We start from the raw sequence: 23,849 nt of genomic DNA, 5'->3' as shown, positions 1-23,849 counted from the left end.
TTCTCTTCCCCATAACATCCCCAGCTAAAAGATTGTGTGAAATATAAACAACTTGGCCCACACCTCAGTATTTTCAATTTTCGTCACAGAATTGGGTTTCTATTTACAGCATAAAACATTTGTTAAGCACCTCTTTCAGAGAATTTTAGCACTTTTCTTCTTCAGAGTTCATTTTCTTATGCCTTTGAATTTTTTTTCCCCAGGCTGTTTAAGTGTGGTTCAAAATGAGCATTTGTAGACACTAACCATCTTGGGTAAATATGTGAAATAAAAATGTCTTTACACCCTCCAGCGTTTCATGAAGCTAAAACCACTCCTTTGTTACCTAACATGTGTCTTTCAGTGTCTGGCTCACTTTAGGTACCTATTCTGGTGAATTAACTTTTTTGGTAAACTTAATTTCCCTAAATATCTATTAATGTATTTATCAGCTTTGCTTTTTTTTCTGTTTATGTCCCATTAACTTTTGCCTATTTTTTAAATGGAGAGATGTATTGTTTTTGTTTTGAGTTTATTTTATTTATCTATTTAAGATTTTAATTAATTTATTTATTTGACAGAGATCACAAGTAAGCAGAGAGGCAGGCAGAGAGGGGAAGGGAAGCAGGCTCCCTGCTGAGCAGAGAGCCCAATGTGGGGCTCTATCCCAGGACCCTGGGATCATGACCTGAGCTGGAGGCAGCTGCTTAACTGACTGAGCCACCCAGGTGGTCCTTTATTTATTTATTTATCTCTTTTTGAGATTTTATTTGTCAGAGCAAGAACACAAGCAGGGGTAGTAGCAGGCAGAGGGAGAAGCAGGCTCCCTGCTGAGCAAGGAGTTTGATGTTGGGCTCGGCCAGCAGCCTGGGATCATGACCTAAGCTCAAGGCGGATGCTTAACGTACTGAGCCACCCACGCATCCCTGCTTTGATTTTTTAAAAATGTTTCTTATTCCTGTCAGAACTCTCCCTTTTGCCCTTTTCCCCCTTCACTGTAGTTTTTTTAAAGGACCCCCCCCCCTTTCCCTTCTAACATTCTTCTCCCCTTTCCAAGACTGCATTTGTGCATTTCAAATGCACTTTTTAATGTTTCTTCTTAGGAGGCTGGGCATTTGGACGCTTACTTCTTACAGATAGAGGACTTTCGGGTTTCTGGTTGTGGTTTTACATCCATATTAGACCTGCTGCTAGTTTTTCTCTTTTGTCCTCCTCAAACTTTCTTGCCTATTTTGTTTTCTGCTAAGGCATGTGGTTGATGCTTTGTGCATGGGACAGTGCCTGATAGGAATTGTTAGCTTGTTCTTGTGTTTGTTTAGTGATACCTACTATTCCGTTCATCTTAAAGGTAAGGAAAATGGTGCTCAGAGTGGTTAAATGACATAAGCAAAGGTTGTTAAGAACAGAAGTGAGCATTGAGAATCAAGACTCTGTTAACCTTTTTTTTTTTTTTAATTTTATTTTTTTAAGATTTTATTTATTTGACAGAGATCACAAGTAGGCAGAGAGGCAGGCAGAGAGAGAAAGAGGAGGAAGCAGACTCCCTGCCGAGCAGAGAGCCCGATGTGGGACTCGATCCCAGGATCCTGAGATCATGACCCGAGCCGAAGGCAGTGGCTTAACCCACTGAGCCACCCAGGCGCCCCTAGACTCTGTTAACCTTTGCTGCGTTGCTGGTCTACAGAGTCCTTTTCACACTTCAAGCCTAGGTGCACATCCTTCTTGGAAGCTTCCCAGAGCTCCATGGCAGAATGGATGTTCTCCATAGCTCTTGCCTTACACTGACTCTTGGTGGAAGAGCATCTGAGTTAGGGATATCAAGACCATGTGTACATTTTTAACCACAGTTGTAATATTTTTGGTAAGGGGTCACCCTGTGTGGCTAATACTGTATATGGGCTTTGAACCCAAATCTTGCCCTTACTCATCTGTGGTGAGACCAATGAGCTGATGGATATGAAGGGCAGGGCTGGCACCCAGTGAGGTTTCTCCTCTGTGCTCCTTTTCTTGTGTTAGCTCTTTATCATAGGCTCGCACACAGTGTGCCTATACTCTCTTTTAAATGTTTGTTTGTCAGAGGAGATGGTCATAAATTACTGGACAATTGTAAGCGCTTTTTTGGTGCTGAGTAATGCACCATACTTATTTTTTTCTTTGTCGTTTCTGACATCTTCTGCCCCCTATCTCGGGCAATGACCAGTCTGTTTTCTGTATCTGTGAGCTTGTGGGTAGTGATTTTTTTTTTCCCAGATTCCACACATATTCCACTTATGATAAGGTGATCTTGATTAGTGTTTTCTGGTAAGTTAATACTTTGCTTTTCTAAGTAGCAAAGGAATTTGTGTCATTACTTGTCTTTTGATAGAAATTCTAAATTATAGGCTTTCTGAGGTGGGTTTTGTTCATAATATTAGCTCTACTGTTAGTCTTATTGGGTTTGAAAAGCGTTTACATAGAGTGATAAATCTTTTTTCTTCCTTTGTTTATATGTGTATTTGCATTTTTTTAAGATTTTATTTATTTGACAGAGAAAGATCATAAGTAGGCAGAGACGCAGGCAGAGAGAGAGAGAGAAGCAGGCTTCCCGGTGAGCAAAGAGCCCAATGCGGGGCTCCATCCCAGGATCCTGAGATCATGACCCGAGCCGAAGGCAGCTTAACCCATTGAGCTACCCAGGCACCCCGTATATTTGCATTTTTAAACTCAGAATATGGGGTCATACTCCATATATGTAGTCCTGCCTTTTAATATATTTTCTCATCAGTAAATATGTTTTAAAAATTTTAGTGGCTACATAAAATTCCATCACAAATATACTATAGTTTAATAAGCAATATTTGTTCATTATTCTAATTTTTTGGTCTTAAAAATGTGCTGATAAATATTTTCATATAAAAGTCTGAATGAACCTCTGTTTCTTTTTTATTTATCAGTTTATTTATTTGACGGGGGGTGGGATCACAAGTAGGCAGAGAAGCAGGCAGAGAGAGTGGGAGAAGCAGGCTCCCGGCCAAGCAGAGAGCCTGATCTCTCTATCCCAGGACCCTGAGATCATGACCTGAGCTGAAGGCAGAGGCTTAACCCACTGAGCCACCCAGGCACCCTGAACCTCTGTTTCTTTAGGCTAAATTACTAGGAATAGAATTAATAAGTCAAAATGTATGTTTTTAAGCCTCTTAAAAATATTTATAATACTGGGGTGCCTGGGTGGCTCAGTGGGTTAAAGCCTCTGCCTTCGGCTCAGGTTATGATCCCAGGGTCCTAGGATGGAGCCCCGCATCAGGCTCTCTGCTCAGCACGGAGCCTGCTTCTTCCTCCCTCTCTCTCTGCCTGCCTCTCTGCCTACTTGTGATCTCTATCTGTCTAATAAAATAAATAAAATCTTTAAAAAAAAAAAGAAAAAATATATTTATAATACTAAAGTTTTGTTCTCGTGTATATTGATGCATCACACAATCGATGCTTAGAGATTAGTTAAGAACCACAGAGAAATCTTGACATTTTTCTGTCATACCTGTGATTCTACCAGACCCCTGATACTGTTATCTTTTATCTTTGAAACCGTATCCAAGCAAGTGGCTAAAGAGGTCAAACTTCTAATAAGCTCCAGAGCATCACTTAAGTACTTGTTTACTATTTTGTAGTTACTGAGGTAATAGTTTTCTTTAACTAGACTGTGAACTCCATGAGGGCAATAACTGTGTCTCTGTTTTCAGTGCCATTGTGTCTCTGTCTCAGTCACAGTACTGTAGGCATTCAATGAATATTTGTTGAAAGGGATTAAACAATGTATGTTATTAAAATTTTTGTACTGAAGTGCTATAGGAGTGTATGATTAAGATTGTTTACTTGGGTTTTGGATTTAGATGCACTTAGATTTTTTTCTTCATTATACCACTCAGTTGCTGGTTGATCATGGACCCAGGACCGCATATAGCAAATGATAGTCCTAGTTACTGTTTTTCTGGCTGTCTTTCTATCTCCCATCCATCTCTGGTTATGGAGGCCTTGAAAACAAGGATACTGTCTGGATCTAGTTAACACCAGAACCTACCACAGCGCCTGTTCTCTTATAAATAATTGCCAAATTGAAGTTTTGAATTTGATTATGAGAGATGTTACGGCATAAACTGTAATTAATGCCATTCTTCAGCTGTACTGAACTTGTGTTCCTCTGAAAGTTTCTTGTTCTCTCTGGTACCTGGAGTTTACATACAGCACTTCTTCTGCCTGAGGTGGTCACATCCTCTTTTTACCTTACAAATAATTTATCCTTTAGGACCCAACTTAGACTTCAGTTCTCCCGGAAAGCATTCTGTCATGTCTCTGAGATTGGGTGTCTTTCTTAATCTTGGCCCTACTGACATTTGGGCTGGATAATTTTTTTGTTGTGGGGTTCTGTCCTGAGCATTGTAGAATGTTTAGCAGTATTCCTGGCATCTACCCACCAGATGCCAATAGCATCCCTTCCAGTCATGACAACCCAGGATGTCTCTAGTCATTGCCAGATGTCCCATGTGGGGCCAAAGTCACTTTCAGTTGAAAACAACTCTAAAATTACACCTCTTGGGGCGCCTGGGTGGCTCAGTGGGTAAAGCCGCTGCCTTCGGCTCGGGTCATGATCTCAGGGTCCTGGGATTGAGTCCCACATGGGGCTCTCTGCTCAGCGGGGAGCCTGCTTCCTCCTCTCTCTCTCTCTCTCTCTGCCTGCCTCTCTGCCTACTTGTGATCTCTCTCTGTCAAATAAATAAATAAATAATCTTTAAAATTACACCTCTTACCAAATAGTATTATAGTTGTCAGGTTTTCTTAGCTGTTTTTGTCCATAGAATAAATTCCTTTGAGGGGAAGGACTGTACCCTCCACCCCTTTTATTTTCTTAAATTTTAAGCATTTAGCTATTGTCTGATGTAGAAATATTCGGTAAATATTTGTTGAGTGGATTGAACATAATTCAGTTATGGATCCTAAATATTTCATGACATACAAGCCCACTGTAAACTGAGACTTAGGTTAATTATTTAATGTATAAAGGCTTCTGGAGGCAATTTTACAAAAGGAGAATACATCTGTTATTTCTTTTTAGTGGTTTTTGCACAAGTGGACAAATATCCCTAGTGTTTTTCCTTACATTGAATATCTTTTTTGGTTTGTCTGTTTATCGGTTAGTTTGTTAGACCTAACTTTTGTTTGGATGTTATATGTTTTGAAGTTCAAGTCCAGAATTCATTGAGAGGCATAGAATTTGTGCTGTTTCATGAACAATGGTATACCCCCTTGTGGGTGGAGAGGAGTGATTTTGTTGACTATAACTTTGCTGTTTATTCAGAGTTTTGGTAAATAGCCTCTTGTTAAATTTTATAGAGCAGTTTTTTTTTTCTTGGACTTCTCATTCTTTTGTATATTTTTTTGTATATCGGTAAATACTAATATTTTTGTGATCTTAGGCACTAACTTGAATTAGTAGAAGGACTTGAGGCACTAGTGGGAGAATATTTTTGAATTTGGTTCTAAATTTGATAATCTTTCCTCATCACTGCCCTGATGAGATTTTGGGGAGAAGTAGAAGCTGTTCCTGCTGCTGCTTTGTTTTTTTATCAACCCACTTCTACACCGATACATAGATATTAATTTTATCTATTACCAAGTCTTTTAGCTCTGTCTTACCTTCTCCCAGTTAGTTCTCCACACAACCAAAATGATCTTTAAGTAGTGTGAATCAGAGGTGCTTGGGTGGTTCAGTGGGTTAAGCCTCTGCCTTCAGCTCACATCTTGGTCTCAGGGTCCTGGGATCAAGCCCTGCTCTGCTCAGTGGGGAGCCTGCTTCCCATCTTTCTCTGCCTGCCTCTCTGCCTGCCTCTCTGCCTACTTGTGGACCTCTCTCTCTGTCAGATAAATAAATAAAATCTTAAAAAAAAAAACCCAACTGTGAATCAGATCATGTTGTTTTGCCTGTATTAGGAAACCATTCTAGTTTATAGTGTCAGCTAATCCACCCTGTAACTGGAATAATTTCAACTTGAAAGTAGTAACTGTGCATTCTCTTTTTCCAGGAGGAACAGCACAGCATGCTGGGCTCTGGATTTAAAGCTGAGCGTTTACGAGTCAATTTGAGATTAGTCATAAACCGTCTTAAACTATTGGAGAAAAAAAAGAGTGAGTAATGCATGATTGCCTTATATTTTATTTCCCAAAATATGTCGCTGAGTTTCTGGCTCTGTCAGGCTCTTTCAGGCTAGTACTGTGAAGTCTTATGGATTCGATATCCTTTAAGCTTTAGATATATTATGGGTGCTCTTTGTGACAAGTAAGATTGAATCAGTTCTGTTGCAGGGAATAAGGTAGAAGTTTCTGGCTGCAACAGCAATATTCTCATCTAGACAAAGGAACAAATTCTAGAGCCTGGATGAGTTGGGACCAGATTTGCTAAGAGAGAAGTGAGCTAGGATATACTAGAAACACCCACTTTGCTCTTGGGGTAGAAGTCTCCTGCAGACCAGGGCCCAGTGTACTGCTGTTATGTGACTGGATGGGATTTGTGCCTTAGCGGAACTGGCCCAGAAAGCGAGGAAAGAGATTGCTGACTATCTGGCTGCTGGGAAAGATGAACGAGCTCGGATTCGAGTGGAGCACATTATCCGAGAAGACTACCTTGTGGAGGCCATGGAGATTCTGGAGCTGTATTGTGATCTGCTGCTGGCTCGGTTTGGCCTCATCCAGTCTATGAAGTAAGATATTTTCTCTCTTTTTTTTCCTAAATCTTAATTTAGGTATGATTTATAGAAAAAACGGTTCTTTTGTGTACAATTTGATGAGTTTGAACATATGCATATACCTGCGTACCATCACCACAATCAAGGCAGTAAACATTTCTTACCTCCAAGTTTCCTTGTGTCCCCCTGCCTCACACTCTTTTTGTAAGAACACACAACATCAGATCTCTGCCCTCTTAACATTTTTTAAAAAGGTGTATGTTTATTTTAGAGAGAAAGAGCATGCATGCGCCGGCGGGGTTGGGGGGGTGGAGAGATGGGTAGAGGAGCAGAGGGAGAGAATCCCAAGCACACTCCCTGCTGAGTGCGGAGCATGAAATGGGGCCTTGATCTCAAGACTGTGAGATCATGACCGGAGCTAAAACCAGGTGCCTAACACTCAACCAACTGAGCCACGCAGGCGCTCCTCTGCTCTCGTCACATTTTCAATTAGCAATAATCACGCCTCAGATAAACCTCATTGGCTATGATACTGCCACTGCGCAAAGCTGCTCGTCACATTTTTAAGTGCTTAGTATAGTATTGTTAACTATATGCGCAGTGTTGTTCAGTAGGTCTCTACAACTGTATAGCTGTAATGAAGTGAAATAAGATATTTTGAAGACCTAGATCAAATAATCTTTTTGAGAAAGGGAATTTGAGAAAGGAGTAATACTGGTCTCCTACTGTATGTGGGGGAATAGCACTAGGGGACTACTTCACATACTTGAGTACCTTTTTCCTAATATTTTTAATGGAAGGCCTGATCTCCATGTAGACAACTGAAAAGAAAATAAGGACTCTAAAATCAAAACGTCTAAGTTTGAGTCTTGGGTCTACCATTTCCTGGCTTTGTGACCCTGGGCTTGTCAGTTAATTTCCCCAGAAGTGAAATAGGATGATGAATAAGGCTAGAAGCCCTGGAATTATTTATGAGAGTCCAGTGAGGTTCATGAAAGAACTTTAGAGGCTATCAAGCATATGATACAAATTCTAGGATTTTTTTGGTTTGTATTAAAGAATTTTTATTTTTTTAAAGATTTTACTTAGGTGTTACCTAGGTGGCTCAGTTGGTTAAATATCGGTGTTTGGCTCAGGTCATGATCCTAGAGTTCTGGGATTGAGTCCCATATTGGACTCCCTGCTCAGCCTCGGCCCCACCCCACCCCCCTGCCCCCAGCTTCTGCTCTCTCTGGCTTACTCTTGCAAATAAATAAAATCTTAAGAAAAAAAAATTTTTTTTTAATTGATTTGAGAGAGAATGGGAGCGAGTGAGCACAAGCAGGGGAGGAGCAGAGGGGGAGGGAAGGGAGAAGCAAACTCCTCACTGAGCGGGGGGCCTGACAACAGAGCTTGAGCCCGGGACTCTGGGATCATGACCTGGGTAGTCCAGGTGCCCCTGTTTCAGAGAATATTATATTTTATTACTTTTTTTCCTTAACTAGGGAACTAGACTCTGGTCTGGCTGAATCCGTGTCTACGCTGATATGGGCTGCTCCTCGGCTCCAGTCAGAAGTGGCTGAGTTGAAAATAGTGAGTACAGGGAGTTTCAGTGATGTCTGTAGTTTGTCATATTTTTAGGTTGGTTAATATAAATCACTTCTGCTTCTTTGACCAGATTATTTTGTACCTTTTACATGCTGTCTTTGAAATGGGCTTTATGAATTTGTCTTACCTCCTTTTCAGGACTTATATAATGTAATAGAACAGTGTTTTGAGACTTGAATAATTTCTTTTAAGGAGCAAATTTTTGTGTATCTCCAGTTTTGTTTTATTTCTAGTATAATATTACTTAAGTATATTCAAGAGGAAAAGTTCTTAACTCTAAACCAGTAAAGTTAGAAAGATGTTTTGCTTCATTCATTAATTCCACAGATATTCTTTGGGTGTATGTTACAAGTTAGGTGGAACCTGAGGGTACAGTAGTGAGTAAAATATGATACCAGCCCCACTCTTGGAGCTTTAAAATCTAGCAAAAGAGACAGACATTAAAAACTTCTCCATTACAACATGGATATGGCACTGACTGCCAGGATATAAATTCAGTTTAGTTCTTTCCTGTTTTTCCATTTTTGCCTTTTTTGTTTTATTCTATAGATTGTTTCAGTCTTACCTCCTGACCTGTCTTTTGAGATTTTTTAAAAATTCTCTCAATATATACTTTAGTCTGTTGCTTTTGTTTCATAGCTATAATGTCTTTTAACTGAGAATATATTAAGATTTTATTTATTTATTTGACAGAGATCACAAGTAGCTATTCCATCGAATAGCTTAGGATTCTGTTCAGATCACAGATCTGATCCTGTCTCTACCCCTTGCTTTAAAGCCCTTTGGTAGCTGCTGTTCTTGTGATAGGAGCAGTTCCTAACATGGCTCTGTATTATGTGGTGCCGTTGTGCCTTTCTTTCTTCATTTCCTATCACACTCCTCCCTGGGGCTCAACAATGCCTCTAATTCAGCTTGAGGATTGACCCTGTTTTTCCACCAGAGGCCTTTGCACATGCTGTTTTCTTTTCCTAGAATGTTCGTCTTCCCTCCCTCTTAACTCCTAGTCCTCCTTTACCTCTCAGCGGAGCATCCCTTTCTTCAGGAAGCCTTCCTTACCTGACTTCTTTTTTCCCTTTTTTAAAGATTTTATTTATTTGAGAGCAAGCGAGCACAAAGTAGGGGGAGGCGTAGGAGGGGAAGGGAGAAGATCTTGAACAGACTCCGTGCTAAGCAAGGAGCCCAGTGTGGGGTTTGATCCCACAAGCCTGAGAGCTAAAACCAAGAATTGGACGGTTAACCGACTGAGCTACCCAGGCACCTCCTTACCTGACTTTTTTTTATCAAATCTAATTTCGCTGTTCTAAGTTATTGGCAGTGTGGTGTACTTTTCCTTGGTGACACTTACTATGGCTGCATTTGGGTTTTTTTTTTTTTAATTTTTTTATTTTATTTATTTATTTGACAGAGAGATCACAAGTAGGCAGAGAGGCAGGCAGAGAGAGGAGGGGAAGCAGGCTCCCTGCTGAGCAGAGAGCCCGATGTGAGGCTCGATCCCAGGACCCTGAGATCATGACCCAAGCTGAAGGCAGAGGCTTAACCCACTGAGCCATCCAGGCGCCACACTGCATTTGTATCTTTGTGTGATAAATGACTGCTTTCCTCAGAGATTATAAGACTATAAGGGTACAAACAGTGTCTTTTTAAATTGTATTATAGCATCTATCATAATGTTTATGATTGAATATGGCACATAGTTACAGCTCAGTGGATGGGTAGATAAATATGAATACGTATTCCTAAAATTTTACAGGCCTGGTTTTTTTGAAATCCTGTAATAGAAGCATGGTTACTATTGATAGGAAGCTTGAAGCAGTCTGTAAGAATGGTTTGCACCCTCATTCACTGTTCTTTTCTCTCTGTAGGTTGCTGATCAGCTCTGTGCCAAGTATAGCAAGGAATATGGCAAGCTATGTAGGACCAACCAGATTGGAACTGTGAATGACAGGGTAATGAACACACTTGTTAAACAAGGTGGAGTAGGCAGGGTGTGGGCATGTTCTCTTGCATGGATTGTAGTGGGTCTTATTGTATGGCTGAGTTAGTCTAGGGTTGCATATTTATAGTGAGGGTGAGAAGGCTCTCAGACTGGTAGTGCAGTCAAGTCCTTACCTCTTCCCTCGACTTCTGATTGTGATGCCCGCAGTTCTTTGTGCCCTTTGTGATTTGTGGAGGTTGAAGTGAGGTGATAGAGAGTGGATGGATTCAGATATGGAAGGCGGCATTATCAGTCTTACCAACACCTGTGTCATGTGTAACCAGAGACCATGAGAGGGGCATGGGTTTGTAATAATGCTTCATGAGTGAAAAAAAATCCTTTAACTGGTCAGAACCTCCTTTTTTCTCAATTTACCTATAAAATAAGAGGAACAGAGTTTAAAAGTGAGTCAGGTTAGACTTAGGCTAATTGGCATATATTTTAACCCTGGGTCTTTTACTAACAGCTAATGCACAAACTGAGTGTGGAAGCCCCACCTAAAATCCTGGTGGAGAGATACCTGATTGAAATTGCCAAGAACTACAATGTGCCCTATGAGCCTGACTCTGTGGTCATGGTAAGTATAGTCTTACAGAGTACAGAGGGGGAGATGAATCTCTGGATATCACTTTCTTTAAAAATAACCATATTCTTTATGGTAAAGTTTGTGTGTGGGAGATTAAGCCTTTGTCTATTTAGTGTTTTTTTGGGTAATGATAGATATGCCTGCATTTCTTGAAGAGTATTTGAAGATCAAATGAGATGAATGACTGAAAAGCACTTAGAAAAGGTACAAACCTTGATGCAAATACAAAAATGGCACTATTGCTGCTTTTTTATGAAGTTCAAGGAATTGAAGCAAGAAGTGCCCCAAGACCCCAAATGGATTCTGAAACTAAGTGTTAGGTGCCTGCTATGTTAGGTGGTGCACAGAAAGCTGAGAATACAGAGATAAAAACAAGATCACTGTCCTGAAGGAGGTTTACAGTGTAAGGGGGGCAAGTATACAAATAGTAATAATTCAGTTAAGATCAGTGGGTTGTAGTGGGTTCTTTGGTGTGCTGCTCAGACAACTCCTCCCCATCCCAGATACATACACTTAAGGATAAGAGCATTTTTCTCTCCAGCTTTTGAAAATATTGATGACTGGTGGCTCATACCCTCCAGCAGTAGCCCTCAGAAGAAAGCTGCTTCATCCAAAGTTGACCTCTGGGACAGCCTGTATCCAGTAACTGGGCTTTAAGGACTGTCCCAGTCAGGGGTACCTGTTACAGGCCCATTGTAGCCGCAGAGCTCCTTAAGAAATTAGGAGTTGTTGTGACGGCATGGCAGCCCATCCCTGCTTCCTTCACTCCCCCACAGGTCTTTATCCCAAGGGACTAGGCCAGTAAGCTTCCTCCACACTGGTCTCCATCTCAGAGTCTGCTTCTGGGGGAACCTGACCTGCCAGTGTGGGTTAATGATATGGGTTTCATTCTTCTTCTCAGGCAGAAGCTCCTCCTGGGGTAGAGACAGATCTTATTGATGTTGGATTCACAGATGATGTGAAGAAAGGGGGCCCTGGAAGAGGAGGAGGGGGTGGTTTCGCAGCACCAATTGGTGGACCTGATGGAACAGTACCAGTGCCTATGCCCATGCCTATGCCCATGCCCTCTCCAAGTACTCCTTTCTCCTACCCACTGCCAAAGGGACCAGTAAGTATTCACAGAAGCGTGGGTGTAAACTGTGGAAAATGTAACAGAAGCTGACACATTGGATGTATGAATACACTCAAGAGTTGTAGGTTGTCAAGAAGATTCTGCAGTAGGAACATTTGGTATTAGTGATTATATTGTGAAAAAATAGGATTTGGAGAAAGTCTTGTTTAATGACGTGGGAAAATAGAGATGGCGCTAGAGAAACTTCTTGTGGGTTTACGGAATACCTTTGGGATCTGTTACAGGCATACTAGTAATTCCTTCCAAAAATGATTGCTACTTATTACAGGGTAGAAAAACCTCCTGTGTAGACAAGAAGGTAAAGGTCATTACTAGTAATAGGAAAGTCTGATTAGAATCTTCCCTTGTAGACATCAAAGCAGTTGATTAGTAATTTGAAGACTAGTCTTTGGCTCTAGATCTTTAAAAATCTGGAATCCTGGGCATTTTTTTTCTCTTTTGAAGGTTTTGAATAATATACATATTGAAGATATATCTTAAATATTCACATTGAATATGTGTAGGTATTTCTCCCTTACCATACACAAACCTCAGAAATTGTGTTTCATGTCGCCTTTCTTCACTTGCAGTCGGATTTCAATGGATTGCCAGTGGGGACTTACCAGGCTTTTCCCAATATTCATCCACCTCAGATACCAGCAACTCCCCCATCGTATGAATCTGTAAGTGCTTGAGCCTCTTTTGTAAGCAGCAGGAGAGTGAATCCCATGAAGAGAGAGCAAAATAATGGCCACAGGGAAGGCAAAGTTTTGATCAATTCCTAGTTACCGGCATTGCTCTTGCTTTGGATTTTTGTGTTGCTTTAACATTACCCTGGAAATGGGGCGGTGGTGGTGGCAGTGGTGGCATCATTGGTGGCAATGCTTTGTTTGCAATTAAGCCAGGAATCAGGAAGGAGCTAATTTCTTAGAGAGTTCCAGTAGGGCACATACCTAGTCTTCAGTGTTTTTTTTTGTTGTTTTTTAACTAATGAGGCAGAGAATTGTATTGAGCTGGTATAGTCTTGTTGCTAGATTATAAGTAAAATACGGTTTTATAAATTCAGCACTGTGTAAAGGAGTGGTGGCCAGATTTGTTTTTAACTGAAGTGTCCAGTTAATAAATTTCAGCCTGTAGCATTAATTTTACATTTTCATCTTATAGATGAAACTTGGTATAAAATATGGTAATCATGCCTTGAATTGAATTGTTGGTGATTGCACAGCTTTGATTCAGAATTAGAGGGCTCCTTTTCTGTCAGCCTTGTTTCGTCAGCTAGTATGTGCCTTTTGAGACCCATTTCTATCTGATGCATTACAGAGAAAAGAAATTGGTAGAGCGTTTGCTGCGAGATCCCCCTCTTCCTGAACTTTAGTTTTCTTTCCTTTGGTTTTCCCTTGGGCCTGGGTTTGCTTATGTTTCGGTCTTGCATGCATTGAAGCATTACCCACAACTGTTTCTAGGAATGAGGTAGAAGATCTTCAGTATTTGAGGACTTGGTTCTTGGAGATGCGTTCAGTGGGTTAGTGCTTTCTCTCTGCCCAGAAGGTGAAGGTATCAAAGAGAGGTGTTATGGTGTGGTAAGAATTTTCTTTTTCTCTGCTTGGTGGTTAAGAGTTTAACATGGTATCTGATTGGAAGATAAGGAAGGAGAACGGGGTGGAGGGGCAATTTCTTTGGAGCAGGTTCTGTTGCTTCTGCTGAGCAGCTTAGCTTTTGGAAAACACAGGGGCTTATACCAGTATGAGTACTTTGTCCACTAATGCTATTGCTTTCTCCCCTAGTAACAATCTTTGTATTTCAGGTTGATGACATTAATGCTGATAAGAATGTCTCTTCTGCACAGATTGTTGGTGAGTGTGAATCAGAAACCCTCAGTGCTGAACTGTTTTCTCATTACTGCTCATTCTTCAGAATAGTGTTCATGTTTGTGGCATTTTACCCACATGCCCTGTATGTAGTAGGTTCAGATAGAACTTAGGATTTCCCTCGTCCAAAAAGACAGTATCTTTATTATCTTATCTCCCAAGTTCCTTGTTTCTGTTACAGTTTTTCTTCCAACCTCAAGTTTTTCATGTTCCTGCTACTTCAGTTTCCATTGTACCTAGAACTACCAAAAGAGATCAGTCATTCAATCCATCTGGCTATCTTTCCATCTAGGTATACATAACATATTTTTTAACTTGATCATTAAAGAGGGGGCAGTAGATAAAACCATAAGTAAATAGTTCAGTGAATTTTCACAGAGCAGGCATGCTCCTGTGGTCATGTGCTTAAAAAAATAAAACATTACCAGGACTACAGAAACTAGGGTTGGGGTAGGGGGACACTTTCTAAATTGGAGATAGTTGTTTTTGTTTTAGTTTTTTTTTTTTTTTTTTTTATCGCCCCAATTTTCTTTTGTATAGCAACAATAAACTTACAGTTTTTTTAGTCTTAGTTTTTAGTCCATGGTCAACAGGGTCTGTCAGCTGCCGCTGCCATCTCTGGGGGGCATCCTTACTCTCGGCTCGTTTGATGTGACCCGCATGAACCCAGGCCCTAATACCTTCTACTTTTACTGCCGTGGGGGTGGTTAGGATAACAGTAAATGGTCCCTTCTAGCGAGGCTTCAAGTTCCCCACTTGATAGTGACATATCCAAATCAAGTCCCTGGGATGTGGTTCCACCACTGTCTCTGACCCAGGGAGATAGTTGTTTTATTGAGGTATATTTTGATGAGTTTTGATTTTATATAAACAACAATCTCAGTAAAACTGGTGTAGAACATTTCCATCACCCCAGAAAGTTCCCTTATGTTCCTTTCCAGTCAACTCCCATCAGTTCACACTCTGCTTTGGGGGCAAACACTATTCTTTTCTTTCTTTCTTTCTTTCTTTCTTTTTTTTAAAGATTTTATTTGTGAGAGAGGAAATACAAGTGGGAGGGTGGGAGAGGGAGAAGCAGGCTCTCTGCTGAGCAGGAAGCCCAGCGTGGGGCTCATTCCCAGGACTCTGGGATCATGACCTGAGCCAAAAGACACTTAACGACTGAGCCACCCAGGTACCCCCACTTCTTTTTTTTTTAAGATTTTATCTTTAGAAAGAGAGAACATGTGTGTGCATAGGGTGGGGGAGGGAAAGAATCTCAGTCAGACTCCTCTCAGCATGGGGCCTGACATGGGGCCTAATCCCGTGACCAGAGCCAAAACCAAGAGTCGGATGCTCCACTGACTGAGCCCCTCAGGCACCTCACTATTCTTGTTTTCTAAAACTAGTTGAGGTTTGCCTTTTCTAGAAGTTAGACACAAATGGAAATGTACAGTGGGGGGGATGATTTTGTAGAATACAAAATGGAGGACTGGTAATTCAGATCCTATTACACGAAACAGTAAGGGCATTAACATTTTTAATAAAAAATTTTCCCCCATGGGGCACCTGGGTGGCTCAGTCGTTAAGTGTCTGCCTTCAGCTCAGGTCATGATTCCTGGGTTCTGAGATCAAGCCCCACATCAGGCTCCCTGCCTGGTGGGAAGCCTGCTTCTCCCTCTCCTACTCCCCCTGCTTGTGTTTGCTTTCTCGCTATCTGTGTCAAATAAATAAATGAAATCTTTTTTTTAAAAAAAATTTCCTCCTAAGCCATAGAGAGTGGCTCATTCCAACAGAATTTTAGTAGCAGATCTTTGCAAAAGGGGAATCTGAGTGAATGCTCTGTGTACCTAATCCCAGGTACCACACTTTGAATTTCCTTTTAATTTTTTCTCACCATGGGAAAGTAAAACAGATAGGATTCAGCTCCATTAAGGAAATGTAGGTATTGTCCTGGAAATTTTTATTGGTCTTTAGAACTATTAATCATTTTCTAAAAACCAGTGTTTTCTCCTGTATTTTCATTGTTTCTGCCAAAGGGGATTGTGGGCTTTGAGGATCTGAGCCACTTTTCTCTGGTGTTTGTAACACTGTGCTGCTTACCCTAATTTAATTAGGTCCTGGGCCCAAGCCAGAAGCCTCTGCAAAGCCCCCTTCCCGACCCATGGATACCTACGACAACTTTGTACTACCGGAGTTGCCATCTGTGCCAGACACACTACCAACTGCGTCTGCTGGTGCCAACACCTCAGCATCTGAGGACATTGACTTTGATGATCTGTCCCGGAGATTTGAAGAGTTGAAAAAGAAAACCTAGGTCTCTTAAACCAGGCAACCTGCAGGCTTTGAGATTTGAGGCTGAGCTGTTTGTCCTTGTAACAATCTCCATGAAATTCTTATTCATCTCTTAACCATCACTGAGTACATTCTTCCTCTGGGCTCTCTTCCTGCTCTAAATTCTGCTGCTTTCCAGTTCTCTCCTGCTCCTAAGAGACTAATGATTAGAGACTATGAGGCCAGATCATCGGACTCTGGGCCGCTGGTTTTGTCCAGCTCCCATGAGTGTGAGCCCAGCTTCTCCCGTCACCTTCTCCCATCACAGAGAAGACTCTGGCTTCTGTGTCCCTCCACAGAGGAGTGAGAAGGTGAAAGCATTATGAGGAGAGCTGCTAAAGATGGCTGGACACAGAGAAGAATATTTTATGAAGTCTCTCAGCTTGGTGCTGAAGTTCTAGACTTAGAAACAAACCCCTCTGTACAGAGGGATTTGTGGTGAGCAAGAATCAAAGCAAAGGTGTGCTATGAATGGGAGAGACTGACTCTGGACGCCACTGTAATAGTTCCCAGAAGCTGGGTCCTCTCATCGGCATATACACTACTCCTTGCTGCCAGGCACTGTCCTACCTGGATCCAGTTGCAAAGTTAATTTGGAAAGTGGAGAGCTTCTCTTAGTTCTACTGGATTCTCAGGGAGCCCTCCGTGGCCTTTTGCTTTGAGTGCTGTGTTCCTCTTTTACCAGAGGGCAGCACTGCATAAATTCCTGTTTTTCCCCATAGCATGTTCTGTTGGATTGCATTTACTGGCAAACGAAGGACAAGTCACATACCGGGCAGAGTCACCATTCAAGGCTAAGGTGGGCTTCCAGTTGCCTTAATAGAAGTACTCAAATCTCTTGGGTAGTGAGCTGGAATGCCTACAGGAGAAGAGGGGTTCCTGTTTTCATTTGAAAACTTTATGATTAAGAAAACCTTTAAAAACTGATTTCAGAAAAGTTTTTGGTGCCCATAAAAAATGTGGCTGTGGTTGTTGACTGTTTTCCTAGGTGGATAAGACTCTTTACTATTGTAACTTAACGTGTTCCTTTACCCCCTAGCTGCAGCCATCCTTCCCCAGAGGGATGGCTCTGGGATCAGAAGACAAGATGCTGGCTTCTGTGTAGTGTAAATGTACACACCTGTTTCAGCCAACTTTAATGTTTTTGATTGGTTTGTATCTCATAGCTCAGTAGCTGATAATAAAGTTAAAAATTCTGTGCCCTGCTTTCTCCACTCGTTTGGTCAAGTGAGGAGGTACAAATTTGGATTTTAGTGGAGAGTATTTTAAGTAAGTGACCCATGCTGGGCATAATCCAGACTTTACCTTTGGTTCCTTGGGTAATGTGTGTGTCTGAAGCAGCAGCGAGTCCGTTTCTATTTCTGTATTTAAGCCCAGGTAACATTTTTGAGTTTGCTTGCTTAGTCCTCTGGGACAGGGCTGCCCATTAGCCAAACCTCACACTTACATCTTTGATTTTAATATCAGAGGTGAGCTCACTGCTCACCTCTGACTCATACGTATTTCCCACAGCCACGCTGAAAACATTGGTGGTGAGTGTCTCTTGCTTTTGCAAGAGCTGGATTATCCTGTAGCGCTCTTGTCATGTTAACCTTTTCCTGACAGCCATAAACCCAAGAACTTGCTACGGGAGATTTTGATTCCTCAGTGATTACAAAATTAACAGTATATTAAACCAGTAATTTTCTCAACTGTACCCTACAAAGGTAGGGAGAGGGAGAAGTGAGCTCTCCACTTAGCAGGGAGCCAGATGGGCTCAATCCTAGGACCCTGGGATCATGACTTGAGCTCAAGGCAGACACTTAGCTGACTGAGTCACCCAGGCACCCCAGGTAATCCATCTTTTAAAGCCTCTGTGTTACTGCCCATTGCTGTCATGGCTGTTTGCTCACGTGTTCTGGTGTTGCTGGATTCCTAGTAAACTGGCGAGTTTCTGTAGCACCATCTCTATCAGTCCATCTTCTTTCAAAGTTGTCTCCTACACAAAAGGAGAAAAGTGAGGGAATTAAAATTGATGCCATTGTTGAGAGGGGAAATGGACCAAAAGATTTAAAAACTAGGATTAATGGTAAACATACTGTTCCTTTAATGATCTACAGTCAGGCATTGGAGTGTTTCTGCTACTTCACAGTTGAGGAACAGCTATTTATAAGACAGTAGATGTCCTATAAACTGGGTGTTCTATTAAAATGGTTGCCCAAGCTATGGAGATTCATAAAGGGACTGTGCTGATTCTGTGCATTATGTCAGTCTATGATCTTAGGAGCAGCAACAGTTGAGTTTTTCTAATGATAAAATCGTGACAAGTTTATATTTCACTTACTGAGTCAGTGTTACCTACCTACCTTAAGGGATTTTCTTTCTTTACCAAAGGCCATGAGAATCATTGAAACAAAAAGGTTAATGATCACAAGTAGCATCAGGAAGACACTGGTGAGAATCAGAAAGGATCCCAGGACTGGGTCTAAAGCAATAACCTGGAAAGGGACGATAAAATGTTTTGATTTTAAACACTGACAGTTTAACTTACATTTTAAAAGTAGAAGTTCTATACTAATGTTTGGGATATATTCACATAAAATATTTGGTAGACAGTAGGGAGAGAAGCAAAAAGGAAAATGCTTTTGTGTGGATAGAAGAATGTGAATGACAGGCTTAATGGGTATAAAAATAATTGACTTAAGAAGGGCTTTCACCAGAAAACAGGTAAGTCCCAGTAGAATTGGAAATGATTCAAAGCCCATGTGAGTTTTGGCAGCTCTGGAAAATATATCTAAGCACGGAAGCTTGAAAGAGTAGCAAAAGCACATTGAAAGAGTAACATCTGAAATCATAAAAACTGTCTCTACCATTCTAAGAACCTCTATAAACACAGGAGCATTCCAATAAAATTCAAGAAGTTAACCATAAAAAAACTGGCTTTTATTTTGTTTTGTTTTGTTTTTGTTGTTCTATTTTAAAAGTAACAAATGTCTTTTTTCCCTTGGTATTGGCTTATTCACTGTTGCCACTAGGGTACTGTAAAAAACAACAACAAAAAAACCAGTCCCAACAACTTAAGAGCATGAATGCTTACAATAAATATCACTGTGATGGACATCTGTATGACCAGATACTGCTCAATTATAGCTACTCTAGGTCAACCAGATAAACATCTTTATTATACAAAACTTTTCCCAGTAAGTACACTCCATTTTCCCTTCACATTATATTATTAGAAAAGGCTTTTTTTTTTTTTTTAAGACAAAAAGGAGGTGTTAGCAAAAGCTCATTGTTTTATTACTTCCTTAAGTGTCTTAGTATATAAAATGTTCCATGGGTGAACGTTTCATTCCCCAGTTGAACTCAGAACCATATAGGTCTTTCCCCGATCTTAGGTGAGAACTTCCCACAAGAGGAACTCTGTTAAGAAACTATGTAAACTTGCCCATTTGAGTTCTAGATTTTCAGAAGGTTAAACTTCATGGAGATCTTTACAATTTCATGTAATGTGAACTGTAATGTGAATTATAGTTTTTCTGTCTTGATCAAATCTATATATGCTAGGGCTCCAAATCCTGATTTGGGTTCCCTTTTTTTTTTTTTTAATATAGGATAGGGATTTGTGTTGGGAGTTCTTGAGGGAGAATAACGAACAGAAATATTATGGCTCTTGTTCTGGAATTGTACCTCCCTAATTTTTTTTAGAAGGCACTTTCATTATATACTTCAAAGGGCTACCGAGAAAGAAGCAGCAAATATTAATCTGGCTAGGTGATGAGAACATAAATTCAGGCCCAGCGTCCTGGCAGTAAGATTAAGAAGTGAAGAAATTGAAATTAGGTGCTTGAAAAAGGGACATATCTCTGAAAGTAATAGCCCCTCACATTGAATGCATAGGTAGCACCACAGAATGGGAAGGCAGAAAATCTATACTCTCCTTTTCCAGTGTGCAGTGGCACAGAAGGCGCTGCTCTTGTAAGCAATTCTCGCCTTGTAGACAAAATAGAATCCTGCAGGGAAGCCAGGATGGGGTTTTTTACCTCCTCCGGATGAGCGGTTCCCAGTAGAAGGCCAACAACAGTCACTGCTGAGCTGAAGGAAGTTCGGTAGTCAGTGATGCTCTATCCAAACAGCAGGTTAAACTGAAAAGGAGAAAGACTGATCAGAGGACAGACAGCACTAGTAGGGCTGATGTCAGTTCTTTCCCTCCTGGCTTCATGAGGAGCCGACACAGGACCAGAGGGGACGGAAACAGAAGTGCCTGGTGGCCATTCAAATCCCAGGGCCTTCAAATTCTATAGTTACGTAGCATGTTCATATCGATTTATTTGGCGTTCACATCACGTTGTGAGCTGAAGTTAAGAGACAGATGTCTGATTTTAAGCCATACTGCTGGTGAAGTGTGGAACTACCAACTAAAAACCAGTTTTCATACTCTTTTTTTCCCAAAATTCATTGCCAACTTGAACTGATGGTTTGCCGTATAGTGCTTTCTTGGAAAGCAATGTGATTCCAAGGCCGCAGCTTTGGGGAATGAGGGCTTACAGCAGTGGCATAGCCTGTGAGCAGGATCAAGATGACCAGCAAGAAGCCCACCACCTCGTCCCAGGCTTTGCCGTGTTCTACCGATGACCTGCAGCCTGAGGTTATGGTGCAGCAGGTTCCAAAGCTGAACAGTTGCCAACAGAACCAGGAAGCCCATGAGGTGAACGATGGCTGAGTTTACTTGCACTGCCTCGTAGAAGCTGATGAACCTGTGCCAAGGAAGGGTGACAGTTAACCACTGAAGCGCATGCCATCCATTTCTCCATTACTTCCCCTGCTCGAGTGCAGCAGCTCTGAGAGTCCTATTAGGTCAAATACTTGATGCAAGAATTCTCCAGTGTGGCCTTCAGTACTTGTGGATGTGAGAGCACTGGCAAAAGGCTGTGTATTTGCTTGGGAGAGCTGAAGAAATCCCGAAATAAAACCTCTAGCAGATTACTCCAGACCTGCCGCCTCCACTGCTGTGGTTTTAGTTAAACCCCTCCTCTCAAAAGGAGAGGAGTTAGCCTAACTGAGCTGTGTCATTAGGCTAGTCTGTTTTCTGTAGCGCTCTAATCCTGTATTCTCTGGGAAGTGATTGGTCTAATAGGTTTAACGGTGCTGAAAGGAGAAAGATGATTGATAAGGACCCCCAGGGGGCTGAGTCGGTTAAGCGTCTGCCTGCAGCTCAGGTCATGATCCCAGAGTCCTGGGCTGGAGTTCCACACCGTGCTCCTTGCTCAACAGGGAGCCTGCTTCTGCCTGCCGCTCCCGTGTTTATGCTTGACAAAATCTTAAAGATGATCGATAAACTGGAAGGGAGGAGTGTTGCGTGAGAAACATACTTATAATCTCGTGTCGCAGCAACTAGGTTACTTGGAAAGACTCCCATAGATAGAGCATGTTGGCTCTTGGTCACAACTGTTTTTAGTGTCTAAGACCTAGTGCCATGCGGCAAGATGGACCTCAACTGTCAGCACCATACAAACTCTGTCCCTGCAAAAATGGTCCTCTGAGGATGACCTGGGATATTTTCTCATTACACAGATCAGCAGTCCACACTGTTGGCCACTGAAAAAGTAAAGTACCACGTGGCAATATGTGGTCTGGGAAATAGATGTTCTTCCCCATAGGAAAGACCACAGAAGGTGTCCAAAGGGGCACCAGAACGTCTCTTCGGTATGGATAAGCTAATGGATGGACATCTCTACCCAGAAAACAACCCCCTTTGGTTTAAAAAACAAAAACAAAAAAACACTGGGTTGTTTAATTTAAAGGGTAATCATTTGTCATTCCTCAGGCTTTATTCTTTGGCCAGGGTGCAAAATGTGACTAATTCTAGGTCCTTGCTAAGTGGAATTTAAATGCATTACCTTTGACAAACACATACCTAAGTATTATGAAGGCACAGAGCGTTTCAATGTGATGAGCCGTATACGGTTATTAATTGTTTCTCAGCTGTGGACGTTGGTCTGAGTTCTGTATTTAACTCTGGTATTATACAAACATAGGTCTGATAGAGCAGCGGAAGAGGAAGGGGAGTCTGAAAGAAATTTAGGTGCAATCGGGAAACTTTAGACATTGAATGGGAAGAGCCTGGGCTCCTCAGGCTCTGTCTTACCTGTCCCGCTCATAGCGGTATTGCGCCATGTTTTTCTTATGCAGAGAAGTACGCTTCCTGTCCAGACCCAGGAGGACAAAGCTAATGAGAATTATGCTCACGTCCAGAATGTTTCTTTTCCTAGAGAAGAACCTCCACCTCTGTTGTTTCAGCCGATGACCCTAAAAGGAGACACACAGTCACTATTTCTTGCTTGAGGATTAGCCAGGTCTTTCCCTAATGAAGCATTTCAACCCTGGCAAGACATGAAGCTGGGCCCTTGTCAGATCCAACTTGGACCTGATGGGTTATGGTCTTGGTGCTGCTCTGTAGTCACTCGGAGCTGCTGTTTATAGAAAAGCCAGCTTTCTCTAACCTGCATTGGATACACACGATTTCATTCCTGTTGCTTAAATTTAAAACAGTTTTCAAATTAGTTATCAAGCCTGAAAGTAAGATGTGTTGTCTTAAGATGGATTCTGGTTTGGTGCCACTACTTGTACTTTTGAGTACTTGCTCTGTTCATCAGATTTTCAATTCTTGCTGTTAGCTTATAGAGGGATAATACAATGTACGAAAAATAATATTCTTTTTTAAAAGATTTTATTTATTTGACAGACAGAGATCATAAGTAGGCAGAGAGAGAGAGAGAGGAGGAAGCAGGCTCCCGGAAAGCCCGATGTGGGGCTCTATCCCAGGACCCTGAGATCATGACCTGAGCCGAAGGCAGAGGCTTAACCCATTGAGCCAACCAGGCACCCCCAAAATAATATTCTTTATACAGAGTTAATTCCTTCACTCTTGAAGATTTAAAGAGCTACTTCATGGAAAGCCAGTCAGCCTTTAGCTGAATTCAGGCTCTGGAAGGGACCAAAGTCATAGCCATAATTCTTGTAATAACTCATTGTGGAGCTCTCCTGATAACATTGGAAACCTTGAGAATTTCTCACCTGTACAAAGGCAGAGTAACAGACTAGTAGGTAATAGATGACTTGCAAGATGAGAGACCAGGCAAAGTCCTTCTTTGATGCCTGAAGGGAAGTTAAAGTGTCCAGCCTCAGTGAGGGGAAGAATGCACCTGAGAACAACAAAGAACACCTAGAGTCAGGAGTCTTCAAAACTTACGCCCTCTTCCTTTCAACCTTTTTAAAATCAGTGCAACTATTGCTGGATTATCTTTTTTTTCCTCTTTAGATTTTATTTGAGAGAGAGAGTGGGGGCGGGGGCAGAGGGAGAGGGAGATGATCCCAAGCAGAATCTGCTGAGCCTGGAGCCTGACGTGAGGCACAATCTCCTAACCCTGAGATCATGACCCGAGCCCAAACCAAGAGCCAGACAGTTAACCGAGTCGCCCAGGTGCCCCACCGGATTATCTATTCCAAAATGTTCCCAAATCTCTACTCTTCACTTGGTATTTCCTCTAGAGCTGTCAGGGATATTAACTCAGATCACTGAGTTAATAACTACTGGAGAAATGCACTGTTTGTACCAGTCAGTAGAAGGGGAAGATATACTCGTGATCCCACCTTGAGGGCACAGTCTGTGACTTCACAGCTATTAACAGGTGTTGGTCTGGTCGAGCAAGAACAGGTGCAGAGATGCACGTACCCT

The 23,849-nt window shown here is 41.6% G+C and overlaps 2 protein-coding genes and 1 pseudogene across 3 annotated transcripts in view; 1 reads left to right on the top strand and 2 right to left on the bottom strand.

Annotated features, from left to right (window-relative positions):
* Window positions 1-17,333, top strand: part of IST1 (IST1 factor associated with ESCRT-III) — a 32,117-nt gene extending 14,784 nt beyond the window's left edge. For both annotated transcript variants that reach the window (XM_059383470.1, XM_059383469.1), the window contains exons 2-10: window positions 6,033-6,135; window positions 6,527-6,707; window positions 8,177-8,264; window positions 10,142-10,225; window positions 10,721-10,831; window positions 11,742-11,948; window positions 12,542-12,634; window positions 13,756-13,804; window positions 15,916-17,333. In XM_059383470.1, the coding sequence (XP_059239453.1) occupies window positions 6,048-6,135; window positions 6,527-6,707; window positions 8,177-8,264; window positions 10,142-10,225; window positions 10,721-10,831; window positions 11,742-11,948; window positions 12,542-12,634; window positions 13,756-13,804; window positions 15,916-16,115 (1,101 nt within the window). In that variant the 5' untranslated portion in view covers window positions 6,033-6,047 and the 3' untranslated portion in view covers window positions 16,116-17,333. The remainder of the gene's footprint in view (window positions 1-6,032; window positions 6,136-6,526; window positions 6,708-8,176; window positions 8,265-10,141; window positions 10,226-10,720; window positions 10,832-11,741; window positions 11,949-12,541; window positions 12,635-13,755; window positions 13,805-15,915) is intronic.
* Window positions 7,172-7,242, bottom strand: LOC132006262 (U4 spliceosomal RNA; annotated as a pseudogene).
* A 102-nt stretch (window positions 17,334-17,435) lies between the features above and the next one.
* Window positions 17,436-23,849, bottom strand: part of PKD1L3 (polycystin 1 like 3, transient receptor potential channel interacting) — a 57,988-nt gene continuing 51,574 nt past the window's right edge. Inside the window, 8 exon segments of the mRNA XM_059381628.1 lie at window positions 17,436-18,023; window positions 18,025-18,094; window positions 18,474-18,609; window positions 20,155-20,256; window positions 20,660-20,732; window positions 20,734-20,868; window positions 22,260-22,420; window positions 23,189-23,316. Of these exon segments, the coding sequence (XP_059237611.1) occupies window positions 17,948-18,023; window positions 18,025-18,094; window positions 18,474-18,609; window positions 20,155-20,256; window positions 20,660-20,732; window positions 20,734-20,868; window positions 22,260-22,420; window positions 23,189-23,316 (881 nt within the window). The 3' untranslated portion in view covers window positions 17,436-17,947.

The sequence above is a fragment of the Mustela nigripes genome, chromosome 17 (assembly GCF_022355385.1).
Source record: "Mustela nigripes isolate SB6536 chromosome 17, MUSNIG.SB6536, whole genome shotgun sequence".
In the NCBI taxonomy this organism is placed as follows: domain Eukaryota; kingdom Metazoa; phylum Chordata; class Mammalia; order Carnivora; family Mustelidae; genus Mustela; species Mustela nigripes.
Note: the sequence above shows the minus strand (reverse complement) of the source record. Positions and strands in the feature narration are given on the sequence as shown.